The sequence below is a fragment of the Podarcis erhardii genome (assembly GCF_964252035.2).
Source record: "Podarcis erhardii genome assembly, chromosome: 17".
Lineage (NCBI taxonomy): Eukaryota > Metazoa > Chordata > Lepidosauria > Squamata > Lacertidae > Podarcis > Podarcis erhardii.
In genome coordinates this window covers 1,254,532-1,281,347 of record NC_138515.1, presented here as the reverse complement: position 1 = coordinate 1,281,347, position 26,816 = coordinate 1,254,532, and the positions used below count along the sequence as shown (strand labels likewise).

Genomic DNA, 26,816 nt, shown 5'->3' with positions numbered 1-26,816 from the left:
AAGTTCAAAACAGGTATAATATGTTGTATTCGATATAAAATGTACAACTGGATGAAAACTAATAAACTTATTTACAAAAAAAAAATCAAAAAAAAATCACTACAATGGAATGTATTGCCCTACTATTACCTCTGCAACCTCAGCACACAGCCCAGCCCAGGAAATGCTTTTCACTCTGGAACACTTAGAACCTTTAAGAGCATTCCAGGACAACAGGGCAGGCAAGCAAATAGCTAGAGAGGTTATTGCCTTTTTTACAAAGCTCCTGTCATTGTTACTAATTTTTTAGCATAATGTCAAAGATACTGTTTTTCAGCAAATCTACATAGAATAATAGAGTTGTAAGTCCAAGCCCTTGTAATGCAGGAATCTCAACACATGGCTTCCCATCACATTTGAAACCATACTGGACCCTGCTTAGCTTTGCAAATGTGTGAGCAGTTTTATTGCTGCACCACTAGGAGGTACATACTTTTACACCACATTCATCTGTCTGCAAGCAGAGCTCTCAACATACAGCCTAAAACATCCAGATGCAGAGTATGGTTGCTTTTACAGTAAATGAAAACAGTAGAATCCATAATGTGATTAAAATCTCCCACCTAGGACACACACTGGCCTGATATGCTAAGCATTTTTTTTTTAATTTCAAAAATAACAATCATATATTAAACAACAACCAACAGGCATACAATGAATTATATCTATGTGAAAATGAAAAAATGCTTATGAAATGGGGGAAAGCTTATATGAATTAATATCCACATTACACAGTGTGCTGACATGTAAGTGTGTTGACATATAAGGCAACTTATTGTACTGATTATTCCTCAGTTCTCAAGGTCACCATTTCAAAAAGAGGAAGCAGCTATTGGGGGTTGCAAAGATGAAAGGAAGCTGACATTAGCCTGGCTCCTGGTAGTCTCCAGCGCTGAAACCCACAGTTTCTTCAAAATCAGTCTAGGGGTGGGGGGCGGAGAGAAAGAGAGAGAAACGTGGTTAAATCCAGGGGAAATGCTGGGCTCCCCCATCGTTTTCTCCTCCCCAGAAGATCGCCACCAACTCACCTTCACAGGGGGGCACATTTTGGCATGGTGTTTGCTCCTCCACCACCAGCCCCTGTCCATCCAGCGGCTGGCAGTTGGGTCTTGGGCGCCCCCAGAAGCTGACGTTCAGTACCTTCCCGTTCTCTCCTTCCACTGTCATTCTGCAAGCCAGAGAGAAAGGATCACAATGAAGGGGCTGCTTGGCTTAGGAGGTCACACTCCCCTCCCCTGTTCCTCCAAACTGGCTTCTCTGAGACAATAACAACACGACAACTCCAGCAGGATATGTCTTCCCCCACCTCCCAACACAGCGTGTGGTACCACTGCACATTTAAGGCTGTGCCATACCACTATATACAGTCATGGTGTTCCCCAAAGAATTCTGGGAGCTGCAGTTTTTTAAGGAGCGCTTGTAGGAGACCCTACCCCATTCCCCTCACAGAGCTGCAATTCCCAGAGTCCCCGGGAAGACCAACTGACTGTCCTACAACTCTCAGTACGCTTAGCACACTTCAGTTACCAAGAGTTGTGTTTTTTCTAAGGAAGCCATGACTTCACCCCACTGGATTCCAGCTCAGAGCACCCCAGATATTGTTGCTAGCTACCTTTTGTACTGGTTTTGCATGTGACTGTGAAAGGCTCAGGATAATCCAGCAATGGAATCCTCCATTGGATTTTAACCCTTGCTGCATCCAGGACCCCAGGAATTAGAAGGGACTCAGTCATCATACAGCCTAACCCCTCCCTGCTCAAACTCACAACAGCCTATCTGTTTCCAATCTGATTTTATTTATTTTGATAAATTGTATGCCCATTTGTTTTTCATGTGTGATTTTTATCAGTATTATTAGTGAACATTCTTTATTGTTTTGTGCAACCTGCCAAGTAGTTTTTGCCTACTAACTCTTGTCAGATAAATACATGAATTCTGCACTAGCTGCAGCTGGCCAGTTAAGCAAGTCAGAAAATGGTTTCGCAGGCTTGCCCTTCAAAAATGAAACAACTCCCTATTTCTCTCTCCCTCAGCTCAGCGCTCTCTCTCTCTCTCTCTCTATCACACACACACACACACACACACACACACACTGCCCTTCCCTCATTTCATACTCACGGGTAATTAGGGTAGATGGCTTTGCACTCCCTCTTGCGAGATTTCATGGGCTTCTCCCCACAGGGCGGGTTGCAGAGGCCCCATGGGCTCCATTCTGTCCAGGCTCCTTTCACTGAGAGAAGCCACACAAATCAGACCCACAGGCTTGGCATCCCTTGACTCCACCTCTGCCTACTGAACAACTACCATGAAGGGAACTGTAGCTCTGTAAGGGTTCTCCCAACAGCTCTCAGAACCCTTAACAAACTACAGCTCCCAGGATGCTCTGGGGGAAAGCATTACAACTGTTAAAGGAGTATCAATATGGTGTCAATATGACAAGTAGAGTATCTGAAGAACCACTGGGGCATGGCAGTGAGAGCCTCAGAAAGGGACCAGAAAGACATGGGACTCAGCTGCATGGTAAAAATAAAATGTTATAAATGCATTATAACACGTGCTACCAGATGGTGCTGTAAAGCTGGAATCAGAACTATAAAATTTTCCATTATGAGCTTTTAAAAAAAATTCAGAGCATTTCTTATAGTTGTGTAGATGCAGCCCTGCTCAACCTGAAGCACACAGAGTGGCTTTGGGCCAGGCATTCAAAAGCAAGGGGCAATAATCAGGTAGGGAGAGGCGGTTGGCTCACCTACCCTCTGCCATCGTGCCTCATGTCTACAGCTCACTAGGGCTGTATCTGTTTGGAAAGAGATATCAGATACTACACTTGATCTTAACCAAAAGGCCTAAGAGATGGGAGTCTGTTACAGAGAACTCACTTGTGAGCGGACAGGTGTCAGGTTGCACTATATGAGAACTGAAATTTTATGTTGGAGATGCACAACTTGGATCCGGGACTGGATAAAATTAAAAAACACAGATTTATTAGATTTGAAAGGGCATGACAATAGATTTGGTTGGCGTGCGTATTTGTGGTACAACAAAGGGAAAATACATAAAGCATTTTAGAATCATATAATTACGAGATCACTTTTAAGGGCATGGGGAAAACATAAAGAACTATTAGAACTAAAGACCCCATGGTAGGTTTCCCCTACAGAAGTAATTTCAATCAAAAAAATAAATAGGGAGAAAATATGGCCTACATATAGAGATTTGCTAATAGAAAAGGAAGGGAAGTTAATACTGAAAGAATATGAGATTAAAGAATATGTGTATAATTGGCTGCAATATTGTCAATTAAATGAGGTATTTAAAGAAGATTTTAAAAAGGTTTTAGCTTGAATATTTCAAGATTCCAAAGAGAAATTATAGAAGATAATACCAAATTGTTGAAGAAAACAAATAATTTATTATTAGAATGGGAAACAAAAGATGAAGAGGTAAAAAGTATAAAGATTAAATGGGTGCAAGATATAGGACACAATAAAGAAATGGAAGAATGGGAAAAATTATGGAGAGTAAATTTGAAATTTACTGATTGTATTTTAATAAAAGAGAATTATATGAAAATGATGTTGTTGTTTAGTCGTTTAGTCATGTCCGACTCTTTGTGACCCCATGGACCAGAGTATTACACCAGAAAAAAATAGCAAAAAGGTATAGAACAGGTTCAAATAAGTGTTGGAAATGTAAAGAAAAGGAAATGTAAAGAAAATGAAGGCAACTTTTTCACATGTGGTGGAATTGCAAACTGATTAATAAGTATTTGGATATGATTTGTAATGAAATTAAGAAAATATTTAAATTGACCAGAAGCTTTTTTATTAGGTATTACAGGTTAAGATTTACTAAGAGAAAAGAAGAAACGCTTTATGTATGCTACAACTGCAGCTAAGAGGTTATTAACCCAAAGATGGAAAAGCGAAGAAATACCAACTAAGGAAGAATGGCTACAAAAATTAATGGAATATGCCGAACTGGACAAATTAACTGGGAAAATTAGATATACTAAAGACCAAAAGTTCATCGAGGACTGGGGAAAATTGGTGGATTATCTGAAAAACATTTGTGGTATAAACACAACGTTAGTGGGATTTCAAGAGGCACTGTAAAAATACAAATAAGTATTGTTTATAAAAAAAAAATGGGAATAAGGAGGAATAATGGCAATATGGAAAAAGGGAATGTGTACTAAAGGTATAAGTACGAATGATCTCAGAGGCGCTGAAGGAAGTTCAAAACAGGTATAATATGTTGTATTCGATATAAAATGTATAACTGGATGAAAACTAATAAATTTATTTACAAAAAAAAAGGAATATGCTGAAATGGCGAAGTAAACAGAAAGACTCAGAGACTCAAGAGAGAATTTAAGAAAGAATGGGAACTTTTCATGTTGTACTTACAGAAACAATGTAAGAATGTAAAGATCTAAACTCACTACCAGGATTTGAGTAAACATTTACAATTAACAACAGAAATAATAATTATCAATATGGACAATATGTACAATATCTGAAAGCAGGCAGGGTTTAATGGGGGGGACGGGGGACCGACCAGAAAAGGAAGTTGAGGGAAGTCGGGGGGAGGGGGGAAATTGAGGGAATGTATTTTGTTGATTTTGATATGTGGCAATGTGATAAAAATGTAAAATCCAATAAAAAAATTTAAAAAAAGGAAAGAGATATCAGAAAGTAGAATCTTTGTTGCTGTTGTTTTTAAAAATCCACATGATAGAGGAATCATGAATGGCCTTATTAGATTGCACCATCTATGCCCAGCATTCTGCTTCCAGTGGAGGAGCCTCTGGGCTCTCAGAAGCAGGACACAGCCTCTTGTTCTCCACCCAGCAGCTCAGGAGTATTGTCCAGGAGGCCTGAGCCTGAGGTGTTTGGCACTTTCCTCCCTTCTACCTGAATTGAAAATCATATATATATATATATATGGCCACTTTCCCTCAGTGCTCACATCTGTGCACATCTATACATCAGCATATGCTGGTTTTAGCATATGTGTGTCTTTGGGGGATCTAGCAACAGCCCTATGGCAGCCTATTCAAAGAAATATGGCTTCTTTAATATGGAGGTTCCATTTAAATATCCTGGCTAGTTTTTAACAGAGTGACCTATACTCAAAACAAGTGCCTAATTCTTCTTTCTTTCTTTCTTTCTTTCTTTCTTTCTTTCTTTCTTTCTTTCCTTTCTTTTTAAACAAGCCACCCAAGAAATGGCCATCAAATTGTGGGTGGGGAAGACAAAAAGAAAACTCAGATCACCTGGGGCTCCCAGCAGCCTCCCATCCTCCAGGCTCACCCATAAGTGGCATTTCTGAAGCTTAGCCTTTCATATGGGCAGCTCCTTCCACCTCTTTTTATCCCCAATACTCACAAGAGCATAACTGGATATTGTAGCAGCTTCGGATATCCATGGTTGGCCCCACACAGCGTTTGCCCTCATGTGCTCGTCCAACGCATGTCCTGGTTCTCCTCTGAAGTCCAGTCAGCTCATCGCAGGCAATCCTGATATTACTGGCTTTATTCTCACAGACACTCCATTCGGACCACTCCCTCCAGCGCCCGTCCACTGTGTGGCATTGCGGGAGAAGGAGGAGGGTCAAGAAGAATGCCAGCCAGCTTTGACGGTGGGCAAGGGCAGCCAGCCCCACAGTCCGGGGATGGGACTTGAGGGCCACCCCCCACCGTAGTCAGACACACACACCCATCCAGGGAAATGAGAGTCACCATCCCAGTTCAAGGACACAGCCAGGCAAAAATCGCTACAGGAGACAACAGAAAAAGAAGGGGCATGTTCCGAGCAGAGCAGGAGCTATGTGGGGTGCAGCTGGAGCATTCCAGGGACCAGATAGAGAAGTCTGGGGGGCCACATTTGGCCCAAGGCCTGAAGTTGTCTACCTTGATGTCAAGCAGATTCACAGGGAGGGATAGAATCATAGAGTTGGAAGAGCCCACAAGGGCCATCGAGTCCAACCCCCTGCCAAGCAGGAAACACCATCAGAGCACTCCTGACATATGGTTGTCAAGCCTCTGCTTAAAGACCTCCAAAGAAGGAGACTCCACCACACTCCTTGGCAGCAAATTCCACTGTTGAACAGCTCTTACTGTCAGGAAGTTCTTCCTAATGTTTAGGTGGAATCTTCTTTCTTGTAGTTTGGAACCATTGCTCCGTTTCCGCTTCTCTGGAGCAGCAGAAAACAACCTTTCTCCCTCCTCTATGTGACACCCTTTTATATATTTAAACATGGCTGTCATATCACCCCTTAACCTCCTCTTCTCCAGGCTAAACATTCCTCATAAGGCATCGTTTCCAGGCCTTTGACCATTTTGGTTGCCCTCCTCTGGACACGTTCCAGTTTGTCAGTGTCCTTCTTGAACTGTGGTGCCCAGAACTGGACACAGTACTCAAGGTGAGGTCTGACCAGAGCAGAATACAGTGGCACTATTACTTCCCTTAATCTACCAGGCTTGTAATTCTGTCAAAAAACGAGATCAGGTTAGTCTGACATGACTTATTTTTCAGAAAACCATGCTGACTATTGGTGATCACAGCATTCCTTTCTAGGTGCTCACAGACTGTTTGCTTAATGATCCGCTCCAGAATCTTCCCTGGTATTGATGTCAGACTGACTGGGCAGTAATTATTTGGGTCCTCTCTTTTCTGGGCTGTGTTTCCTCTGCTGAATCATTTGCTCCAAATTCTTCAGGTCGGGCATTGTTTTCTTTATCGGAGAAGACTGAGGCAAAGAAGGCATTGAGGGGTTCAGCCCTTTCTGCCTCCCCTGTTTGCATTTCACCATCTTCTCCTCTGACCCCACTGTTTCTTTGTTCTTCCTTTTGCTACGAACATACCCATAAAAGCCTTTTTTGTTGCTTTTAACCTCTCTAGCAAGCCTGAGTTCATTCTGTGCTTTAGCTTTTCTGACTTTGTGTCTACACGTGCTGGCTATTTGTTTGAATTCCTCTTTGGTGGTTTCCCCCCTTTTCCATTTTTTGTACACATCCTTTTTTAATCTTAACTCAGTTAAAAGTTTTTTAGATAGCCACCCTGGCTTCTTTAGGCACCTTCCATGTTTCCATCTCATTGGTATTGCTTGAAGTTGTGCTTTTACTATCTCCCTCTTAACAAACTCCCAGCCATCATGAACTCCCTTTCCTTTTAGTATTACTGTCCATGGGATCTCACCCAGCACTTCCCTAAGTTTTATGAAGTCGGCTTTCTTAAAGTCAAGAAATTGAGTCCTAGTATGCTTGGCTGCTCCTTTCCGCTGTATAGTAAACTTCAGAAGAGCATGATCACTCGCGCCTAATGATCCTTCCACTTCTACCCCACTAACCAGGTCATCAACATTGGTTAGGACCAGATCTAAAATGGCTGTTCCTCTTGTTGCTTCTCCCACTTTCTGGACAACGAAGTTGTCTGCAAGGCTAGTGAGGAATCTGTTTGACCTTATGCTCTTGGCTGAGTTTGACATCCAGCAAATATCCGGGTAATTGAAGTCCCCCATTACTACTATCTCCCTTCCTTTTGCATGCTTGGCCATCTGTTCCAGGAAGGCATCATCTATGTCCTCCGTTTGGCTTGGGGATCTATAGTAAACTCCCACAATGAGGTCCCTGTTATTCTTCTCTCCCTTAATTTTGACCCAAATGCTCTCACTTTGGCTTTGAGGTTCTAAATCTTGGATCTCTTCACAGGTATACACATCCCTGACATATAACACCACTCCTCCTCCTTTCTTGTCTGGTCTGTTTCTCTGAAATAGATTGTATCCCTCCATTATTACATTCCAATCGTGGGACTTATCCCACCAGGTTTCAGTGATGCCTATTATGTCATATTTAGTTTGCTGTACCGAGAGCTCAAGCTCATCTTGTTTATTTCCCATGCTTTGCGCATTAGTGTACAGACACTGAAGTCCATTAATCATTCCCCCGTGTCTCTTATTTAAGGATTTTTTCCTCCCACCACTAGGTCTGTGTGCTGTTTGCTCCATTTGGTCTATGACATTTGGATGATCATCTTCATCAATTGATAGACTCCTACCTTCAGGAGCACTGTCTCCCTCCCCCACAGTTTAAAGCCCTCCTGATGAGGTTTCTGAGATTTTTGGCAAAAACATTCCTCCCAACCGTTGTGCGGTGCAGCCCATCGCTTGCCGGAAGTCCATCTTCAAGAAACTTCAGTCCGTGATCTAAGAATCCAAACTGTTCCTGTTTACACCATTTGCGAAGCCAGCTGTTCACTTCCACTATTTTTCTCTCTCTCCCTGGGCCATGTCGTTCAACTAGGAGGACAGATGAGATGACAATTTGTGCATTTAATTGCTTCAATTTCCTGCCCAGAGCCTCGTAGTCTCTTTTGATCTTTCTTTCTTTCTTTCTTTCTTTCTTTCTTTCTTTCTTTCTTTCTTTCTTTCTTTCCTTTCTTTTTAAACAAGCCACCCAAGTCTCTTTTGATCTTCTGGAGGCTATTGCTTGCAGTGTCATTGGTTCCCACATGAACCAAGAGGAAGGGGTATTTGTCAGTGGGTTTTATGATTCCTTGCAGTCGTTCAGTTACATCTTGGATCTTAGCCCCGGGGAGACAGCACACTTCCCGAGACATCTTGTCAGGCCCACAGATCACTGCTTCTGTTCCCCTCAGTAGGGAATCCCCTATCACCACTACACGCCTCCTCTTAGGTTTGGTCGGGGTTCTTCCGTGGTCTGTCCATTCCAAGGTTGCCTGCACATTCCCTGAGGACTGACTTTGCTGCTCGTCTTCATATACCTGATCGACTGTAATGAGGGAGAGATCCTCAAATGGAGTCTGCTCTTCGTCTTCCATGCTAGTCAGCATGCAGCATCCATCCGCAGCACCCCCATGTTGGCTGCCCTGACCCCCAAATAGTGTCACTTCAGGGCATGGTAGGAAATTTACATGGCAGTCCCCAGACGTAGCCACAGGCAGGGCAAGGGAGATATAAGCAGCACACCGCCAAAGGAGACCCCCTCAAACCTGGAGCTGGCCAGGCCTCATCCTCATTGGTTAGCAGGCAGGAGCAGGCTGACCTCTTAGCAAGCAGCTAAGCAGAGTATTTGCATGATCTCTTTTTAAAGGGAAGCTGAATAACTCACAGAAGAAGCCTGGCCACAGCCCAGAGATGTACAGACAGACCTCCACAGTCTCCTCAATATGTGACAGCTCAGAGTGGCCAGAGTTTTTTTGGGATCTGGCAACAATCCCAAAGCTCCTTATTCAAAGCGATATGGCCTCTGTACACGGAGGTTCCATTTAGTTCTTCTGGCTAGTTTGGGAATAAGTGGGGGCTCCCCTTCACCTCTCAATTCCTGAATTTCACAACATGAGGGACACAAGCCTTCTGAAGAAGGGGCAATATTCACCAGCAGAAGAAAGCCAGAAAGTGGTAGCAGGAGGGCCGCAGATGGCAGTGGGCACTGGGCGCTGGAGGGAATGGAAGCAGCCAGGCAGGAGCAAGCAAGCGGGGCAGGCTTTGCGGTCTGGCTCTAGATTCCCACCCACAAGAGCTGCCCCTGCCATATCTCCTTCCTTCCCCATTACCTGGGCAGGGCATCCTGGTGTTACAGGTGTCGGTGTGGGTGTCTGGACCAGGGCAGAACTTCCCTCCATGCTTTGGCGCAGGGCTGTCACACAGGCGCTTCTCCACCGTTCGGCCAACCCCGCAGGTCACCGAGCAAGAGCCAGTGGGCTTCCAGCTGCCCCAGCTGCCGTCCTCTGTGGGGGAACACAAAGAACTCTGGATCCCCAGCCAGACTTGCTCAGACAAGCACAAGCTCTAAATGGGCATCGCTGTGGCCCATCAAGTGTGGAACTACATTGTCCAGGACACAACAGAAATTCATTTGGAAACTCCCTGCAGCAGGGCTACGAAAACTGTGGTCGTTGAGAGTTTCTTGGACTCCCAGCAGCCCCAGCCATCAGCATGGACAATGGTCAAGGGTTAAAGGGGTCTTCACTGCTACATCCATCCCCAGCCTATAAACTAGGTCTGTCGCTTTGGAAAGCATTGAATCATAGAATCATAGAATCATAGAGTTGGAAGAGACCACAAGGGCCATCGAGTCCAACCCCCTGCCAAGCAGGAAACACCATCAGAGCACTCCTGACATATGGTTGTCAAGCCTCTGCTTAAAGACCTCCAAAGAAGGAGACTCCACCACACTCATTGGGACAGGCCAGTCTCTTTGCCCATTTCCTTTCTGGATCACGATCCGGCTGGCCAGAGACAGCAAAGAATCTAACATTCACATATGCATTAATGTAACATTTGTATATGTTAGCTGTACTTTTGTAATATTTTCTGCTCTTTGCATTGTTGTTGCTTTAGTTATCTGTACACCGCTAAGAGATATTTTTAAAATACACTTTGTGCTATAGAACTGGCACAAATAGGTACACACTAAATAAATCCATAAGGGGGGGGGCTTGTCTCTTCGAGGCAACAGGGTCATCACCTGCAAGCTGCTTGCAGGAGGAGGGCTGGCTAAATGAGGCAGCTTTCTTTCCTTACGTGGACAGAAGGGCAGTCCGCTGCAGGAGTGGTAGTCTTGGTCAGCTCCAGGGCAGGGGTTTCCAGGGGGGTCTCTGGAAGGTGGGGGGCTGTTACACTGACGCCGGCGCTGCTGCCTGGGCTGTGGCCCCGAGCCCTCGGGAATGCAGGTGGCAGGGCAAGGTTCCCAGTTGCCCCAGTTGCCCCAGTTTCCATGGGCTGTGTGAAAAGAGAAGCAAGCACAGAAAGATGAGGGGTGTGAGGGGGAGGCGGTGTGGGTCAGGATGGGCTGTGCAGAAAGAAGGCAAGCAAACCTCACCTCCCTAAGACCTGTGTCCCCTCCATCCTTGCTCCAGACTGTCCCGTCTCTCTTCTCCATCAGATCATCCAGTCCCAGCAAAGCTCTACCAGCCATATTTCCTTTAATGCGTTCAGCACCCCAGCCCCGCACCCTCATTCCCTCTCCTCCATCCATTCCCATCGCCTTTTTAATGGATCAAAGGAGTGTAAGAACTTACACTTTTATGTATAAGTGTAAGAACTTATACATAAATGCTGCCACTCATGGACAGAAGGAAAGATTGATTTTACCATTTTCATTTTTTGTACTGTACCACAGTAAAAAAAAAACTCCCCCAAAAGTAAAACAGCCTTTTAAAAAAACACCACTATAACCATTTCTTGGATCATTTTGTATGGCTACCTACCAGTGAAATTCTTTTGGTGGCTTACAAAATAAAAATAAGCATCCAGTATTTTTTAAAAGTCAAGATACAACAATTGAAACAAAACAAAAAGTCAAAAAGCCATCATAATATTATGTCCAACGTCTTGTGCCCATTTAATCATAACAGATTTTTTTTGTCCAAATTATATGCCTCCATTATCTGGTAATAGTGAAGCCAATCTCGCACTCTATTTTTTAATTTTTCAAAACTCTGCAATTTTAGTCTGTCGCCCTCTTGTTCCAAAATTTCCCAATATTTCGGCCCCCTTCCTGACATCCTTTGACCCAGTTCTTATTTTCCAATATTTCTGTCAAAAACCTACTTGGGCAGATCAGGTTGGTGTCACAGGACCGTTGTTCGGCGCCGTCTCCTAGGCAACTGCCTCCACAGTCTGGTGCTGGATTGGTGCAAGTGCGCTTCCTTGTCTGCAGCCCTCTGAGGCAAGTCACAGAGCAGGGACTCCAGGCAGCCCAGGCTGACCAGCCTCCCACCCCTGCAAGGAAATAAGGGGCGGCATCAGTGAAGGCTGGGATGAATAGCTTCCTGGACATGCCCTGAATTCTCTTCATGAAGCCCAGTCTTTTCTGCAGAAATGCTCTTCGGAAGCAAGCAAGCCTGCCCATCTAACCCACTGTTGTCCACAGACTGACTGGCAGCCGCTCTCCAGATAGCTGATATATTCAGAAGACAGAAAGCGGGAGCTATTAGCGAAGCTGAAAGCTGAAGATTCATCTCATATATTTAAATCAAATCAGTCTCCTTCTTTGGAGGTCTTTAAGCAGAGGCTTGACAACCATATGTCAGGAGTGCTCTGATGGTGTTTCCTGCTTGGCAGGGGGTTGGACTCCGTGACGTGGGGTTTGTGATTTCATAGAATCATAGAATCATAGAGTTGGAAGAGACCACAAGGGCCATCGAGTCCAACCCCCTGCCAAGCAGGAAACACCATCAGAGCACTCCTGACATATGGTTGTCAAGCCTCTGCTTAAAGACCTCCAAAGAAGGAGACTCCACCACACTCCTGGACAGCAAATTCCACTGTCGAACAGCTCTTACTGTCAGGAAGTTCTTCCTAATGTTTAGGTGGAATCTTCTTTCTTGTAGTTTGGAACCATTGCTCCGTGTCCGCTTCTCTGGAGCAGCAGAAAACAACCTTTCTCCCTCCTCTATGTGACATCCTTTTATATATTTGAACATGGCTATCATATCACCCCTTAACCTCCTCTTCTCCAGGCTAAACATGCCCAGCTCCCTTAGCCGTTCCTCATAAGGCATCGTTTCCAGGCCTTTGACCATTTTGGTTGGCCTCTTCTGGACACGTTCCAGTTTGTCAGTGTCCTTCTTGAACTGTGGTGCCCAGAACTGGACACAGTACTCCAGGTGAGGTCTGATTTTGAATTAAAATTTTAAAATTTGAATTATAACTTTGAATTAAAAAGTTTTTTCAAAAAAGAGAGAGAGAGAAGAGCCACAATAGCAGAGCCGAGATGCTTACTGGGGCAACAGGCCATCAGGCTGCAGGCCTGCATCTCCCACTGGCGGGTGCTGGCCTGACAAAAGCCGGCCGGGCCGTTGCGCCCATGGCATGTCCGGTTGCGCCGTTGGACACCTTCCCGGCAGGAAACAGAGCAGGGGCTCCAGGGGGACCAGTCACTCCAGTGGGCTGCCCTGTGCAAAAAGAAAGAGGAGGAGGAGGTTACGAGTCCTCCCTGCTAGGGGGAGTCATAAAAATCCCCCAGGGAAATTCCACAGATAACCCAGGGCGGAATTAAAGTACAGTGACTCCCCACTTGCATGGGGGTTATGCATGCCCCCACGCACTTCAGTGAAACTGCGTTAAGTGGGGAGCACCCTCTAAACACCCTTCAGAAGCCCTCTCTCCCGCTCTCTCTTCAAACCAAACCCAAAAATACCGCATCCAAAAATATCCGCAACTGGAGTTGAAGCTCTGCTTCCTGCCGAGAGCCCACAGGGCCAAAGACTCTGGAGGACTTCCGGTGTAGCGCGATCTCGTTGCAAGCGGGGATTCTTTCCGTGAGGGGAATCCCGGGCTATTTTGGAGGACAAAGGGTGCCACAGGGTGCGGTGGCCCCCGAAAATACCACTGGTGGGTGTCCAGAGGGTCAGGATCCCAGCGGACCAGGAGCGGTCAGCCTGGCCGTCAGGTAGCTTCGATAAGAAGTGAAGAGAACGGCGGTGCGGATCCGCGGGTCGAGGGAAGCCATTATCCACCTCCAAATAGCGAAGCCCCGAGCTTGCCGAGGAAGCGCTATGCTCTCAAATTAAAGGAATCCGGCTCCAAGCAAGTTAAAATCCGAAGTTATAAAATAAGGAAGTCCCGGAGTGTATAGGAGAAGTTTGCGGAGTTCAGCTGACAGCCGAAATCAACTCTGACACAGCACTACTTGCAGAGCGCGGAAAGTGAAAGTGAGTTGCCCTAGCGGACACCGTTTTTCCCCTTTTCGGGATTTCTTAAAAAATAACTCTTGAAGAGGATACGTTATATCAAAGTTATTGTTACAGTGAAAAGGGGAACAGAAGATTAACTGTTTCTAACTGAGTCCTGGGTGAAACGGAGGGTGTAAGCGATAAGAAGGGGCACTTCTCAATTTCTACTTAGTAACATAAGGACAGTGAAACGGAAGAGAAGGCTCCGACGCCATTTCGGACATCTTATGCGTACACGTACTGACACATCAGTTGAATACTTTTGAGCAAGATAGAGCATTATTATTTGGTCGGCGCAAACCGTTTCGTTTTTTTTCTATTACAGACATTTCACTTTTTCTTACTTGTTGGGTTCTTTTTATGGAACTTGGGGCAGAGAGACTGACGGAGATTGATATTTTTCGTTACTTCTTTTTCTCCTTTTTTTTTTCCTCCTCCGTTGGAACACATGCTATTCTAATATAGATTCAGACCTCTAGTGGCTAAAGCGAGATAGTACAACTGATTTTTTCTTTTTTTTCCTCTTTTTTGGCGGAGCTTCATTTTACACTACCTATTTGATGGACTTTGATGGTTGTTAAAAGTTAGACAGAACACTTGGATATAAGCTGATCGTTGGACATTTAAATTGTTTCTCCTGAACGTATATTTGGAGTATCCCCCACTATAAGGGAAGAGGGTTTCGAGACACTCTTTCTTCAATCTCTTCAATTGAACTGGATAACTAGTTACTGAACTGTTAATTCAAATATTTTACCTCTCCCTTTTGTGTTCGGCTGGACCTTACTAAGAGGACAACATTACTAAAAGGATTAGCCTGAGTGGAGGCAAGAAGATAACTCAGTGGGCTCTTATATGAACACTTGGTGATATACATATATATAAGTTATAAAGACCAGTTGAATTTGAATAACTGCAAATTTGGAATTAACGGTGAAATAACTGTGAAAGGATAGAATTGGGTTGAATTGATATATTTGGAATTGATATATTTTGTTGGGAGGGGTGCGTGGCTGGGGCCTTGGCAAGTAGGGGTTGTTGAGTGGAGAGAATTATTGGGACAAAATGTCAAACCCAACTAAGAAAGGGGCTGATGGGGGGACACCTGTCGAGAGTAAAGGATCTAAACAAGAGATAGACTTTAGGGCAGATATTCTAAGAATGTTTGCGGAAATTAAACAGAGTGAAAAGAATTTAGAGTCTAAACTAGAACAAGTAGATAATAAGATTGGAAAAATGGATAAGAAAATGGACGAAACAGTAAATGAACTGAAAGGGCAAATAAAAGAAGTTTTCAGAAGAACACAATCGGTAGAAGAGGGATTGAAGAAGACAAGACTAGAAATGAAAGATGTCAAACGGGAAGAGGAGAAAATAAAAGTAGAAATGATGGAACTAAGCAAAGCTCAGGAAGAGATGAAGGACGTGATAGCGATGAATGAACTTCGGTTGAGGGAGGTGAATCTGAGATTCAGAGCTGTGCCAGAGACTCAAGGAGAAAATATCAAAGATAAATTGATAACAGAATTGGCAAAGTGGATGGAACTATCTGCAGAAGAAATGGGAAAGGCGATCCAAAGTGCATTTAGAATGAAAGTGAAAACAACTAAGACAAAAAGATTTACAGGGGACTGCCTGATTACATTCAAAGATAGAGATATGAGAAATATGATTCTACAGAGGAACAGAGAAAAAAGATTGAATATAGATGGGAATTTCATAATTATCTTTAAAGATATACCAATTAGACTGCTTAAACGGAGAAACAACATTGAGTTTAGGTGGGAGTTCCCAGAAGGAATTTCATTCATGTATAGAAGTAAAAGACACAGACTGACAAACCCAGAAGAAACTGGGAAATTTTTGAGGAAATACAAAGAATTAAAAGCAGATTCGGAGGAAACCAAAGGAGCAGAGGGAAGAACATTAGGACAACTAAAACCAGAGGAGAAAGAAGAAGAGAATGGAAAGAAAATGGACAAAGAAGAAGAAGAGGAAGAAGAAGAGGTAGACAAATTATAGGCAAATAATTAGATCTTATTTAAATTAAGACATCATGGCGTTAAAAATTTGGAATTGAAACATAAATGGGATAAACGAAAAAAGAAAAGGAACAAAATCGAACAGTTTCTAAAAAGGAAAAATTTAGATATCATTTGTTTACAAGAGACACACGTAGCCAGAAGACACAAAAAAATATTAATCAACAAAAGATTGGGAAATGAATTCGTATCTCTAGACAAGGAGAAAAAGAGAGGAGTGGTCTTATATATTAAAAACCAAATTGAAACTCAACAAATTTTTATGGATGAAGAGGGAAGGATAATAGCGGTTCGAATTAACTGGCAAGGAGAAAATTTGATAATAGTCGGGATCTACGCACCGAACGGAAGTAAGACTGAATTCTATAAAACTTTAGAAGAAAAATTACTTGAATATATAGACCAGAAAATCATCTTAATGGGTGATATGAACGGAGTGATCTCATTAGAAATGGACAGACTTAGGGAAGGAACAAGTAAAGAAGGGAAACTACCAAAATCCTTCTTCTCTATGATAGAGAGTTGCAACTTGATAGACATATGGCGCCTCAAGCATCCGTTAGATAAACAATTTACGTACTACTCTGAACCGAACAAGTCAATGTCAAGGATAGACCAGATTTGGATCTCGAGTGAACTGATACCAAGAACCAAAGAGATAGAAATTCAACCGAAAGTAATTTCTGATCACAACCCAATAGTATTTGATCTAAGAAGCCTCGAAGAAAGAACTTTCAGATGGAGATTGAAAGATTATCTCCTAGACGACCAGAAAATAGTTGAAAAAGCGCAAAAGAAACTAACAGAATATTTCATAGACAATTGTAATAAAGGTACAAGAACTAAAGTGGTCTGGGACGCCAGCAAGGCAGTAATGAGAGGTTTCTTCATCCAGCAAAACTCAATTAAAAATAAAAACAGAGAAAAAGGCAGAAAAGAAATTCTGAAGGAAATCATGGATAATGAACAAAAATTAATTAAGAAACCAAATAACTTGAAGATAAAAGAAAAGATTAAAGCTCTACAAGCACAGTTCGCTATCATAATAAATAGAGAAGTAGAATGGAATATAAAGAAATTGAGACAAAGAAATTTTGAATTTGCGAACAAATCAGGAAAATGGCTTGCATGGCAATTAAAAAAAAGGAAGGAACAGAGTACAATAAATAAGATTACAGTAGAAGGAGAAGAGGTAACTAATCCGAAGGAAATTAGAAAGGAATTCTTGGATTACTATAAAAGATTGTACAAAAACAGAGAAAGAAATAACTTGAGGAAGATAGAGAGATATCTGAAAGAGAAAAAGGTACAAAAGATCCCGACCGGAAAAAAAGAGCAATTGAATACCCCAATTGAATTAGAAGAGATAAAAGAGGCGATCAAAGAACTAAAAAGGGGGAAGGCTCCTGGGCCGGATGGATTCACTGCCTGCTACTACAAAGAAATGGAACCTATTTTGACAACGCCATTGAAGGAAGTGATGAACAATATTTTAAGAGAAGGAGAAATCCCCGAAACTTGGAAGGAGGCATATATTACATTCATTCCAAAACAGGATTCTGACCTAACCCAAGTCAAAAATTACAGGCCGATCTCACTCCTAAACTTAGACTACAAGATATTCGCTGCGATTCTTGCAAAGAGGATGAAAAAGATGCTATTAGAAATTATACATAAAGACCAGGCGGGCTTCTTACCAAGCAGACAGATGAAGAACAACACAAGAACTATAGTTAATATGATGGAATATCTGTCTGCTAGGATTGATAAACAAGCTGCAATGATGTTTGTCGATGCCGAAAAGGCATTCGATAATATAATATGGGACTTCATGTTAAGAAATTTGGAACATATGGAGATTGGCAAAGAATTTCTTAATGGAATAAGAGCAATCTACACAGAACAGAAAGCCAAATTGATTATAAATAATGTAGTCACAGAAGAAATTAGGATACAAAAGGGAACAAGACAGGGATGCCCTCTCTCACCGCTACTTTTTATAACGGTACTAGAAGTTCTTTTGAACTCGATCAGACAAAATAAGGAAATAAAGGGAGTGACAATCGGCCAGAACGAATATAAGATCAAAGCATTTGCAGATGACTTGGTAATAATGATTGAAGATCCAATAAGTACGACAAAAGCAGTTTTGGAGGAAATGGAGCAGTTTGGAAGTATGGCAGGTTTTAAACTAAACAAGAAAAAAACAAAAATGATTGTAAAGAACATGGATCAAGATCAAATAGAAGTAATGCAACAACAAACACAAATAGAGGTGGTTAAAAAGGTGAAATACCTGGGTATATGGATAACTTCCAAAAATATAGATTTATATAAAAATAATTATGAACCAGCTTGGAAGGGAATTAAAAGGGACCTGGAGGTGTGGGCGAAACTGAGATTGTCATTTTGGGGAAGGATCTCTACAATCAAAATGAATGTGCTCCCAAGGATACTGTTTCTATTCCAGACTATCCCCAAAATTAAAGGAAGGAAGATCTTTAAGGAATGGCAAAGAGTGATCTCAAGATACATTTGGCAGGGCAAAAAGCCGAGAATCCAATTTAAGTTGTTAACAGATACAAACGAAAGAGGAGGCTTTGCCCTGCCAGACTTGAAACTGTATTACGAGGCCTCATGTCTTTGCTGGACGAAAGAGTGGATTAAACTGGAGAATAATGAATTGTTGGACCTAGAGGGGTTCGACAATAGATTTGGATGGCATGCCTATTTATGGCATGAGAAAAAGAGAGTCCATAAGGGTTTTGAGAACCACATCTTCCGGGGTCCTTTAATTGAGGTATGGGACAGGTATAAAAACCTATTAGAACCTAGAACACCACGTTGGTTATCACCTCTAGAAGCAAAGAGTGTAAGGAGAATTAATATGAGAAGCAAATGGATAACATATGACCAGTTGTTGTTTAAAGAAGGGGGAAAGTGGAAAATAAAACCGTATGAACAGGTGAAGGAACATGTATATGATTGGATGCACTACTTCCAAATGAATGAGATGTTTAAGAAAGATGGTAAAGAACGAGGTTTTGCGGACAAGGAATCGATATTTCAAAGTGAGGTTATAGATAACGATAGTAAAAATTTATCTAAAATGTATAAACTGTTGTTAGATTGGAATTTGGAAATGCTCTTCGGAAGCAAGCAAGCCTGCCCATCTAAGCGGGAGCTATTAGCGAAGCTTCTCCTCCCCATGCCCACCACCACTGCTACCCCAAATGGGCTCTGGAGGGTCAGGAGAACTCCCCAAACAGCATGCAGCAGGAGGGAGAGGGGAGATTCAGGCCAGCAGGATTGCTGGTGCTGACAGAGCAATCTGCCTAAGGCTATACTAAATTCCTCCCTTAGCTGCGCACTCACAAAGTCTAGGTGCAAATTTGTATTACGGTGAGCTAATTCCCAACACACTAGTTAGATCAGCAATGAGGGCGGCACCCTACTTAGATTTTCTGTTCACAAGGAAGCCATATCGTTGCGGGGGAAATATTTGCCTATAGCAAAGTGCTTATTTGCATTTAACACACACACTATCACAGTCAAATTGTGGTCTCACAAAAGCTGTACAAAAAACAGAGGATGTCATGCTGGTTGATTAACCAACATTCCAAATTTAACAGCAGGACAATACCTTTACAGGGATCCCCCCCCCTCCATGTTGTCTGTGTGTAGTTAACCTGGTACTAGGCAAGGCAGCTACAGCCACACCAGGGACTTATGGTATGTAATTATCCCCTGTGCTTTAAGGCCCAACCCCTGGCGTAGTGTCTGGGGGGGAGGGAGTCCCATTGGGGATAATGAGGTTGGTGGCTGAACCAGCTGAGCATCCAAACATACTTTTAAGGGAGGCCAGTGTTTGGCCCCCCGGAGCCCAGGGGCCTTGGCATTTTCCAGGTGCCTCGGCTAGGGTGGTAGAAAGAAAAAAAGCGAGCATCATGCTGTAACCACTTATACACAATCCATTGACAGCATATTTGGTGCACATTAAAAGCACATGGCTTCCTCCAGACAATCCTGGGAAATATAGTTCACCCCCTCATACAACAACTGCAATTCTCAGCACCCTTAGCAAACTATAGTTCCTGTGATTCCTTGGGGGAAATCCATGTGTTAAATGAGCATATGGTGTGAGTCCTGAGCACAACAGCATTCTCCCTACTTGTGATCCCGAGCAACTGCTCTTTGGAGGTAGAGTATGCCATTGTGGCTCGTAGCCACAGAAGGTATTTGGGGATCTCCAGCAAGAGCGATTGGGTGAGCTAGAGAAGGTCCTGAGTGAAACATGGGTACAGTGGTTCGTGATAAGATTCTGGTGTGACACTCACTGGCAGGCCTGGCAAGGCCCATTCCTGTCCAGCTGGAAGCCGTATTGGTGGTTTAGGCAGCAGTCGTCCTGGGCAACCCCTTCCCCCAGCAGGTCGTTGCACTTCCCTGAAGTCACATCAAATGCCCCGTAGCAGAAAACGTTTTGCGCTCCTGAAATGAGAAAACCCAGCTGAGAGCAGGCTGCAAGCATGAGGATAGGAATCCCCCTCCTAAGCACAAACGGGGAGCTGTGACTTCCCTATGTGGCCTTGGGGACTCTCTTCAGGCCACACCCTCCTTGATGCCTCCCACTTGCCTGGAAGACGAATGGACAGAGGTGTGTGCATAGGAATCTCTGGCTTTGACACAGTTGGGGTGTCCCTACAACAGGTAAGGTTTGCATCCAGTGCTGTGCCTGTTTCTGCATCTGGGCCCCATCCATCACCCCGGGGAGGTAGTCCCAGGTAAGGCTTGAAAAGGTCAGCCAGATAACAAACCCTTATCGACACAAGAAATACAAGACAAACGAGGTGACACCCGAATGCCCTGGCTAACACACCAACTACATGCCCTCTTAAAATCAGCAGCAACTAGGCCCCTGACAACCTTTGAAAACCTCCCCCTAACAACAAAGGGACACAGCAAAGAGATGGTGTCCACGATGTACAAATACTACTCCAAAATCCCAAAAAACCCCTAGACGTAATCAAAAAAATTGGGAGGACGACATTAACCCCACCCAGTGGACTAGAATATGGTCTAATATGGCCCTTTAAATCCATATCAGTGAAAAGGAAAGAACTTGCTCTGAAACATACTTACAGATGGTACCTAACACCAAGGAAACTAGCACTAATACGCCCAGGAATGTCCCCAAAATGCTGGAGAGGATGCACTTCCATAGGCATATACATCCACAGGTAGTGGGAATGCCCCCAAAACCAACTATTCTGGACAACAATCATACAAGAAATATGCAAAATAACTAAGCAAGTATTAGAAGTCACCCCAGAACTGGCCCTACTAAACATCTTCCAAGATAATAATGCCCACTCACATCATAAAGAGCTCATAACCCACCTACTCTCAGCAGCCAGAAACATCATAGCCAGACACTGGAGAGACCTGTTAGGAGTAAACATGGACCAGCACCAATGGTATCAAATAGTATAGGAAACAGCCTTATTAGAAAAACTAACCAACAAACTGAAACTGACACAGGGACAAATAAAAGAAGACGCCTTCACCCTTTATCACATTCACAACCCAACAAGACAGCAAGAAGAACCCACCAACAACAATCTGGATAATCTGTGATCCAAAAACACACACACATGGAAACAAAGTTCACCACAGCCAATCACAACCAACCAACCACACCCTAGGCCAACCCCAACTTCTCTCCCCACCAAAGAAATACAAGTGAATAGTAAAGGGAACCCACACGTGACGCTGACACAAAACCCCACATATACACCACGTAGAAGAGAGGCACTGCACCCACTCACCTTCCCCCTCCACCTTTTCCCCCCTCCTCTTCCTAATGTAACACTAATGTCTCAACAAATGAAACTGATCTGTAGAAAATGTAACTTCAAAAAAGAGACATTGCACATGTTTTTGTAAACCAAGAAATCTTTAATAAAAATATGTGAGAGAAAGAAAGAAAGAAAGAAAGAAAGAAAGAAAGAAAGAAAGAAAGAAAGAAAGAAAGAAAAGTTCAGCCAGCCCTGACCCAGAGCAACCTCACCCACCCTCCCATAGCAGCAACTGGTTGCCAGTTTCCCAGTGGCGTAGCGTGGGGGGTGCAAGGGGTGCCGGCCGCACCGGGCGCAACATCTGGGGGGGCGCACTCGCCGCCTCCAGAGTCGCCGAAGAGCCTCAGGGCTCAGCTCCTTTGGGAGGAGGGGTCGGGCTGGGCGACCAGGGGGAGCAGCAGGCGCCAGCAAGGAGGTCCGGAGCCGGAGCCTGGCCAGGATCGCGCGCAGGACGGGGCGCAAGAGGGAGGGGAGAGTCGAGCCTGTCCCCCCCGCGAGGACTGCTGCGAAGAGGCGGGAGGGAGAGGAGGCCCCTTGGGAGGAGCGGGCAGGTGCTGGGGCGGCAGCGCTGGGCGGGGGCCGAGGGGTGGGCGCCCCCCTGCGCGGGCATCGCCGCGCCACCGCCGCGGGCTTGGCTGGGCCGCCGGCCGAGGGGAAGCACCAAACAAGGCCAGGATCCAGGCCCGCCCCGCTCCCCTTATTTGGCGCCCGGTTCCGGCTCCCGGGTGGCCTCCTCCCACCCGCTCTCGCTACCAGTGGAAAGAGAGACGGAGGCGCAGCGGAACCCGCAGCCTTTGCAGGCGCCGGCCGGGGGAGGGGAGCGCGGAGGAGCCCCGCGGGGCCTGGGCCTGGCCAGCCAAGCCTCCCGAATTGCGCCCCGCAGCCAGGATCTTGTGGCGAGGAAGGAGCCCAGTCTGCGCCCTCCTTCCCCACAGAGCTGCAGAGGGAAATCAAGGTTCTCCTGCTAGTTTCTCTTCTTCTCTTCCCCACACTGCGTTGCAACCGTGCCCCCAGCGGTGGCAGGTTAGGGGTTAGGGGCGCAAATTACTTGCCTTGCCCCGGGTTATGGGGCGCAAATTACTTGCCTTGCCCCGGGTGCTGACAACCCACGCTACGCCGCTGCAGGTTCCTCCACCTTAGAATAGTATTATAAATATTTAACGAGATAACTTTTTAACTTTTTTTATTTTTATAATAAAAAAAGAGAGCACATGGTGGCGGATCCAAAGGACCATGTGTCTTCCTCCATGTCACTCCAACTGGTACTAAAAGCCTGAGAACTTGCAGTTGGAGGGGGAAATTGTAGAAGCCCACATAACTGCTTAGGTCGTTGGCTCTTGACTGTTTTCACATACAGTGGTACCTCGGGTCAAGAACTTAATTCGTTCCGGAGGTCTGTTCTTAACCTGAAACTGTTCTTAACCTGAAGCACCACTTTAGCTAATGGGGCCTCCTCCTGCTGCTGCGCCGCTGGAGCACAATTTCTGTTCTTATCCTGAAACAAAGTTCTTAACCTGAAGCACTATTTCTGGGTTAGCGGAGTCTGTAACCTAAAACGTATGTAACCTGAAGCGTATGTAACCCGAGGTACCACTGTACTAATACCACATCCTGTAGAATTCTTTCAGTTATATTTTATCTGCACAATCAGAATGCATTTGAGGAACCAAAATATTTTTCTGTGCAGCCTGAGCAGGGAACAGCGTTATAGTGATTGCAGTAGCTCGTCTTTGTCCCCCCACCCCCGTCCTGCTCACAGTTGTGAAGAATATTCCTACGTTATGAATGGTCCATGTCGCCATTAAGAAAAATAGGTCAGAACAGGCAAATATATATGTGGACAGTCCCTGGAGCAAGTGACTTTTCTTCTTTAAGTTCTCAAAGCTCTTAACTTAGCTCAAGGTTGTCATCTGAACTGGCCAGATGTTTAACTGAGAATCGATCAGAGTCAGTCCAACATTTGGAAAACAAGACTTTAGAAACATTTTGCCCCAAAATGGCAACTAAATGTTCCATTTTGGCACTGGCAGAGGAGTGCGGGGGGGAGTGCACTGCCCCCGGCAGCGCCATCCCGGTGGGGTGCCATCACAGCTCCCCCCTTCCCACGCTGGGCACCATGCTCCCAGGACACATGCCACGCCCCCGGGACGTGCGCCAGCCCCGCCCCCACCTGCTCTCCCCCCCTCCGGTGCCAAAGCATGAAGCTCCGCTACTGCATTTTGGTGACTGTAACCTTGGTTTAAGGAGCCATTTGGTGCCTAGCTTATAAATCTGAGTTTCTAACACTGCTTATGGACGTCTGCCAAGTGAAGTTAATGCTTCATGCAGCTGCCGGGTCTGCAGACCCTAATGAGGTGAACTGTTTTGCTAGCGTGCATCTGGCGAAACTACCAATTGCCCATGACCACTTGTGCCATAGTAAACATCAGGAAGCCACGGGACTCACTTGTCATTTCTCATCGCTTCAGGCCAGAAAAAGTTTCTCTGACTCAACAGCTCCCTGCCGGGAAGCTGTTATTACTTTCACAAAAGCTCTACCAGGAAAGAAACCTGGAAACCCTATGAAGGATGGAGCAATTTTTCAACTACAGTGGTACCTCGGGTTACAAACGCTTCAGGTTACAGACTCCACTAAGCCAGAAATAGTACCTCGGGTTAAGAACTTTGCTTCAGGATGAGAACAGAAATTGTGCAGCGGCGGCAGCGGGAGGCCCCATTAGCTAAAGTGGTACCTCAGGTTAAGAACAGTTTCAGGTTAAGAACGGACCTCCAGAACAAATTAAGTTCTTAACCAGAGGTACCACTGTATGGGTAAAACCTTTGTTGTTTCAGTTGGCCCTTGAGAACTAACAGCTATAATCTTTGCACAGGAAGGACTGTCACTCACTGGCAGAACAGCTGCTTGGCATGCAAAAGCTCCTTGGTTTGATCCCTGGCATTTGCAAGGAGGAGGTGCCTGAAGCCCAGCCTGTTTCTTGACAATACTGATCTAAATGGATCAAGAAATGGATCTAAATGGATCTGACTCAGTATTAGGGCAGCTCCCTATGTTCTAGTATTCCTATGTTCTAGTATTCTTTGGTTCATATTGTTTTGCTGCACCCGCCTCTGTTATTGGTGTTCAGAGGTGAGTGGTGCTGCTTATGTAGCCAAAACAGCACCACCCATGCACAAGATGGATGCATGACAAAGCATGAAAAAAGCTTTAGTGGGAAAATAACTATGGGGAAGCCCCGCCCCCAAAAGCCCAATGAAGACTGAACTGCATTGCCATTAAAGACTAACTGTTGGGTTGAGGAAAAGGATCCATTGCATTGTATTTTGGTTTGGGTATTTTATTCTAATTTTGTGAGCTGCTGTTTATATATTGCTGAATAGCAACATATTTATTATTTAAATAAATGCCTCAAGTTATAAAGGGATTGTTCTGCATCAGTCCTCCTGGGCAACAAAAGGTCTCTGCTGAAACCACATGATAATCCAAGCCCTTCCAAGGGAAGATTTGGTAAGAAGCGATAAGTAATTTCTATACCCGTGGGATACTTTGGCCACATAATAGGCAGGTTTCACACTATTTACGGTACCTTTCACATCTCAGGTTGCATGGAAATGTTTAAGCCAAATCTGTGGCTTAAAGGGGCCTGAAAGCTTCCTAAGCACCCCTAGGTAAAGGTAAAGGGACCTCTGACCATTAGGTCCAGTCGTGGAAGACTCTGGGGTTGCAGCGCTCATCTCGCTTTACTGGCCGAGGGAGCCGGCGTACAGCTTCCGGGTCATGTGGCCAGCATGACTAAGCTGCTTCTGGCGAACCAGAGCAGCACACGGAAACGCCGTTTACCTTCCCGCTGGAGCGATACCTATTTATTTACTTCACTTGACATGCTTTTGAACTGCTAGGTTGGCAGGAGCTGGGACCAAGCAACGGGAGCTCACCCCATCGCAGAGATTCAAACCGCCGACCTTCTGATCGGCAAGTCCTAGGCTCTATGGTTGAACCCACAGCGCCACCCATGTCCCCAAGCACCCCAGATGCCGCCTAAGTCTGCTACCCTTTTCCCATGGTGAGGGTCCTGGGCTTGACAGGCAGAAATCTGCATGACAGGCAGAAATCCAATAGGCAAAGTATTCCCTATTGCATATACTGGGGAAAGGATTGTGTGCACAGAATTCCTGCCTGCTATGCAGCTGGTAAAAAGGCAGGGCACTGCTGCTGTGGAAATAAAAAGTGGCAACTAAACACAACCTATGTCCAGGATTGTCACTTAGCTACCAGTACACAAAAGTTAAGGACATCAAGCTTTCCCCAGAATGCAGCTCAGAGGAGTCTGTGCGCATGAGGACATTATTGGCTTAATTTCTGCTTGCTTTGCAGGCACAGGAACAGGCCCTGCCAGAGAATGGTGGCAACTCTCCCTCACTACTAGGGGTGGGTGATTTTGTCAATTTCAATTTCTCTAATTTCTCAGTTTTCTAATCTTTAATTCCATTCTCCACATTTCCACATCAGTTTGTAATGATTTTTTTTTTAATTCCTCATGAAAATTAATCTTCATGTTGGTGCATATTTCTCCTAATATTTTATTTTTATTCTGAAGCATTTATAAACCAGTTAACACTTCGAAAACCTCCAAGCAGTCACTGTTATAGACATTCTTGTATGCAGTTTTGCCTAAGGTACATATTCTTGCAAAACAATTTCCCCAAATACACTGATGCATGTTATTTTCACAAATATATGCATTTTTGTGCACAGTTCACCCTGTTATATGCAGCATTGTACACATTACTTGGCAGGAGAACTGCCCTGCAAAATTTGGAGAATCCCAGATTTCAAAGGATAGTTGCATTTCAATTCACATATTGTTTCCGAGAGTGCAGATTAGGCAGGTCAGCCTTTAAATGCAGAGTGAAGCAAGACACACAGACACACAGACACACAGACACACACACACACACACACACACACACACACACACACACCCCGCCGGCAACTGATACTCATTACCAAAACATCCCTGTCCCCTTTACCTGCAGGAGCCTCCAGGACCCCAAACCACCAAGACACGACCACCAGGAGCCGGAACTCTTTCCCCCCAGCCATGGCTGCCTCTGGAGCAGAGTGAAAGGAACCAAGAGAGAGAAGATGACATGGCCAGCTATTGGGGAAGTTTGGA

The 26,816-nt window shown here is 44.6% G+C and overlaps 1 protein-coding gene across 1 annotated transcript; it reads right to left on the bottom strand.

The window, feature by feature from the left end:
* Positions 1-417: 417 nt before the first annotated feature.
* CFP (complement factor properdin) lies at positions 418-26,816 on the bottom strand. Its single transcript, XM_081844637.1, has 10 exons — positions 26,671-26,816; positions 20,125-20,275; positions 12,793-12,965; positions 11,620-11,790; positions 10,591-10,788; positions 9,621-9,794; positions 5,430-5,624; positions 2,158-2,269; positions 1,068-1,207; positions 418-960 (listed from the first exon to the last, which is right to left on the bottom strand). Exons 1-10 carry the CDS (start codon positions 26,741-26,743, stop codon positions 956-958), a joined length of 1,392 nt encoding a protein of 463 aa, XP_081700763.1. The 5' UTR covers positions 26,744-26,816; the 3' UTR covers positions 418-955.

What these genes read in the sequence shown, in the direction of transcription:
- CFP (XM_081844637.1), bottom strand. Translation starts at nt 26,743, where the DNA reads ATGGCTGGGGGGAAAGAGTTCCGGCTCCTGGTGGTCGTGTCTTGGTGG. An exon ending in CACCAGGATGCCCTGCCCAG is followed by an intron (nt 5,625 to 9,620) that starts GTAATGGGGAAG and finishes AATGCCACACAG; the next exon opens with TGGACGGGCGCTGGAGGGAG. An exon ending in CAATATCCAGTTATGCTCTT is followed by an intron (nt 2,270 to 5,429) that starts GTGAGTATTGGG and finishes GGCTTCTCTCAG; the next exon opens with TGAAAGGAGCCTGGACAGAA.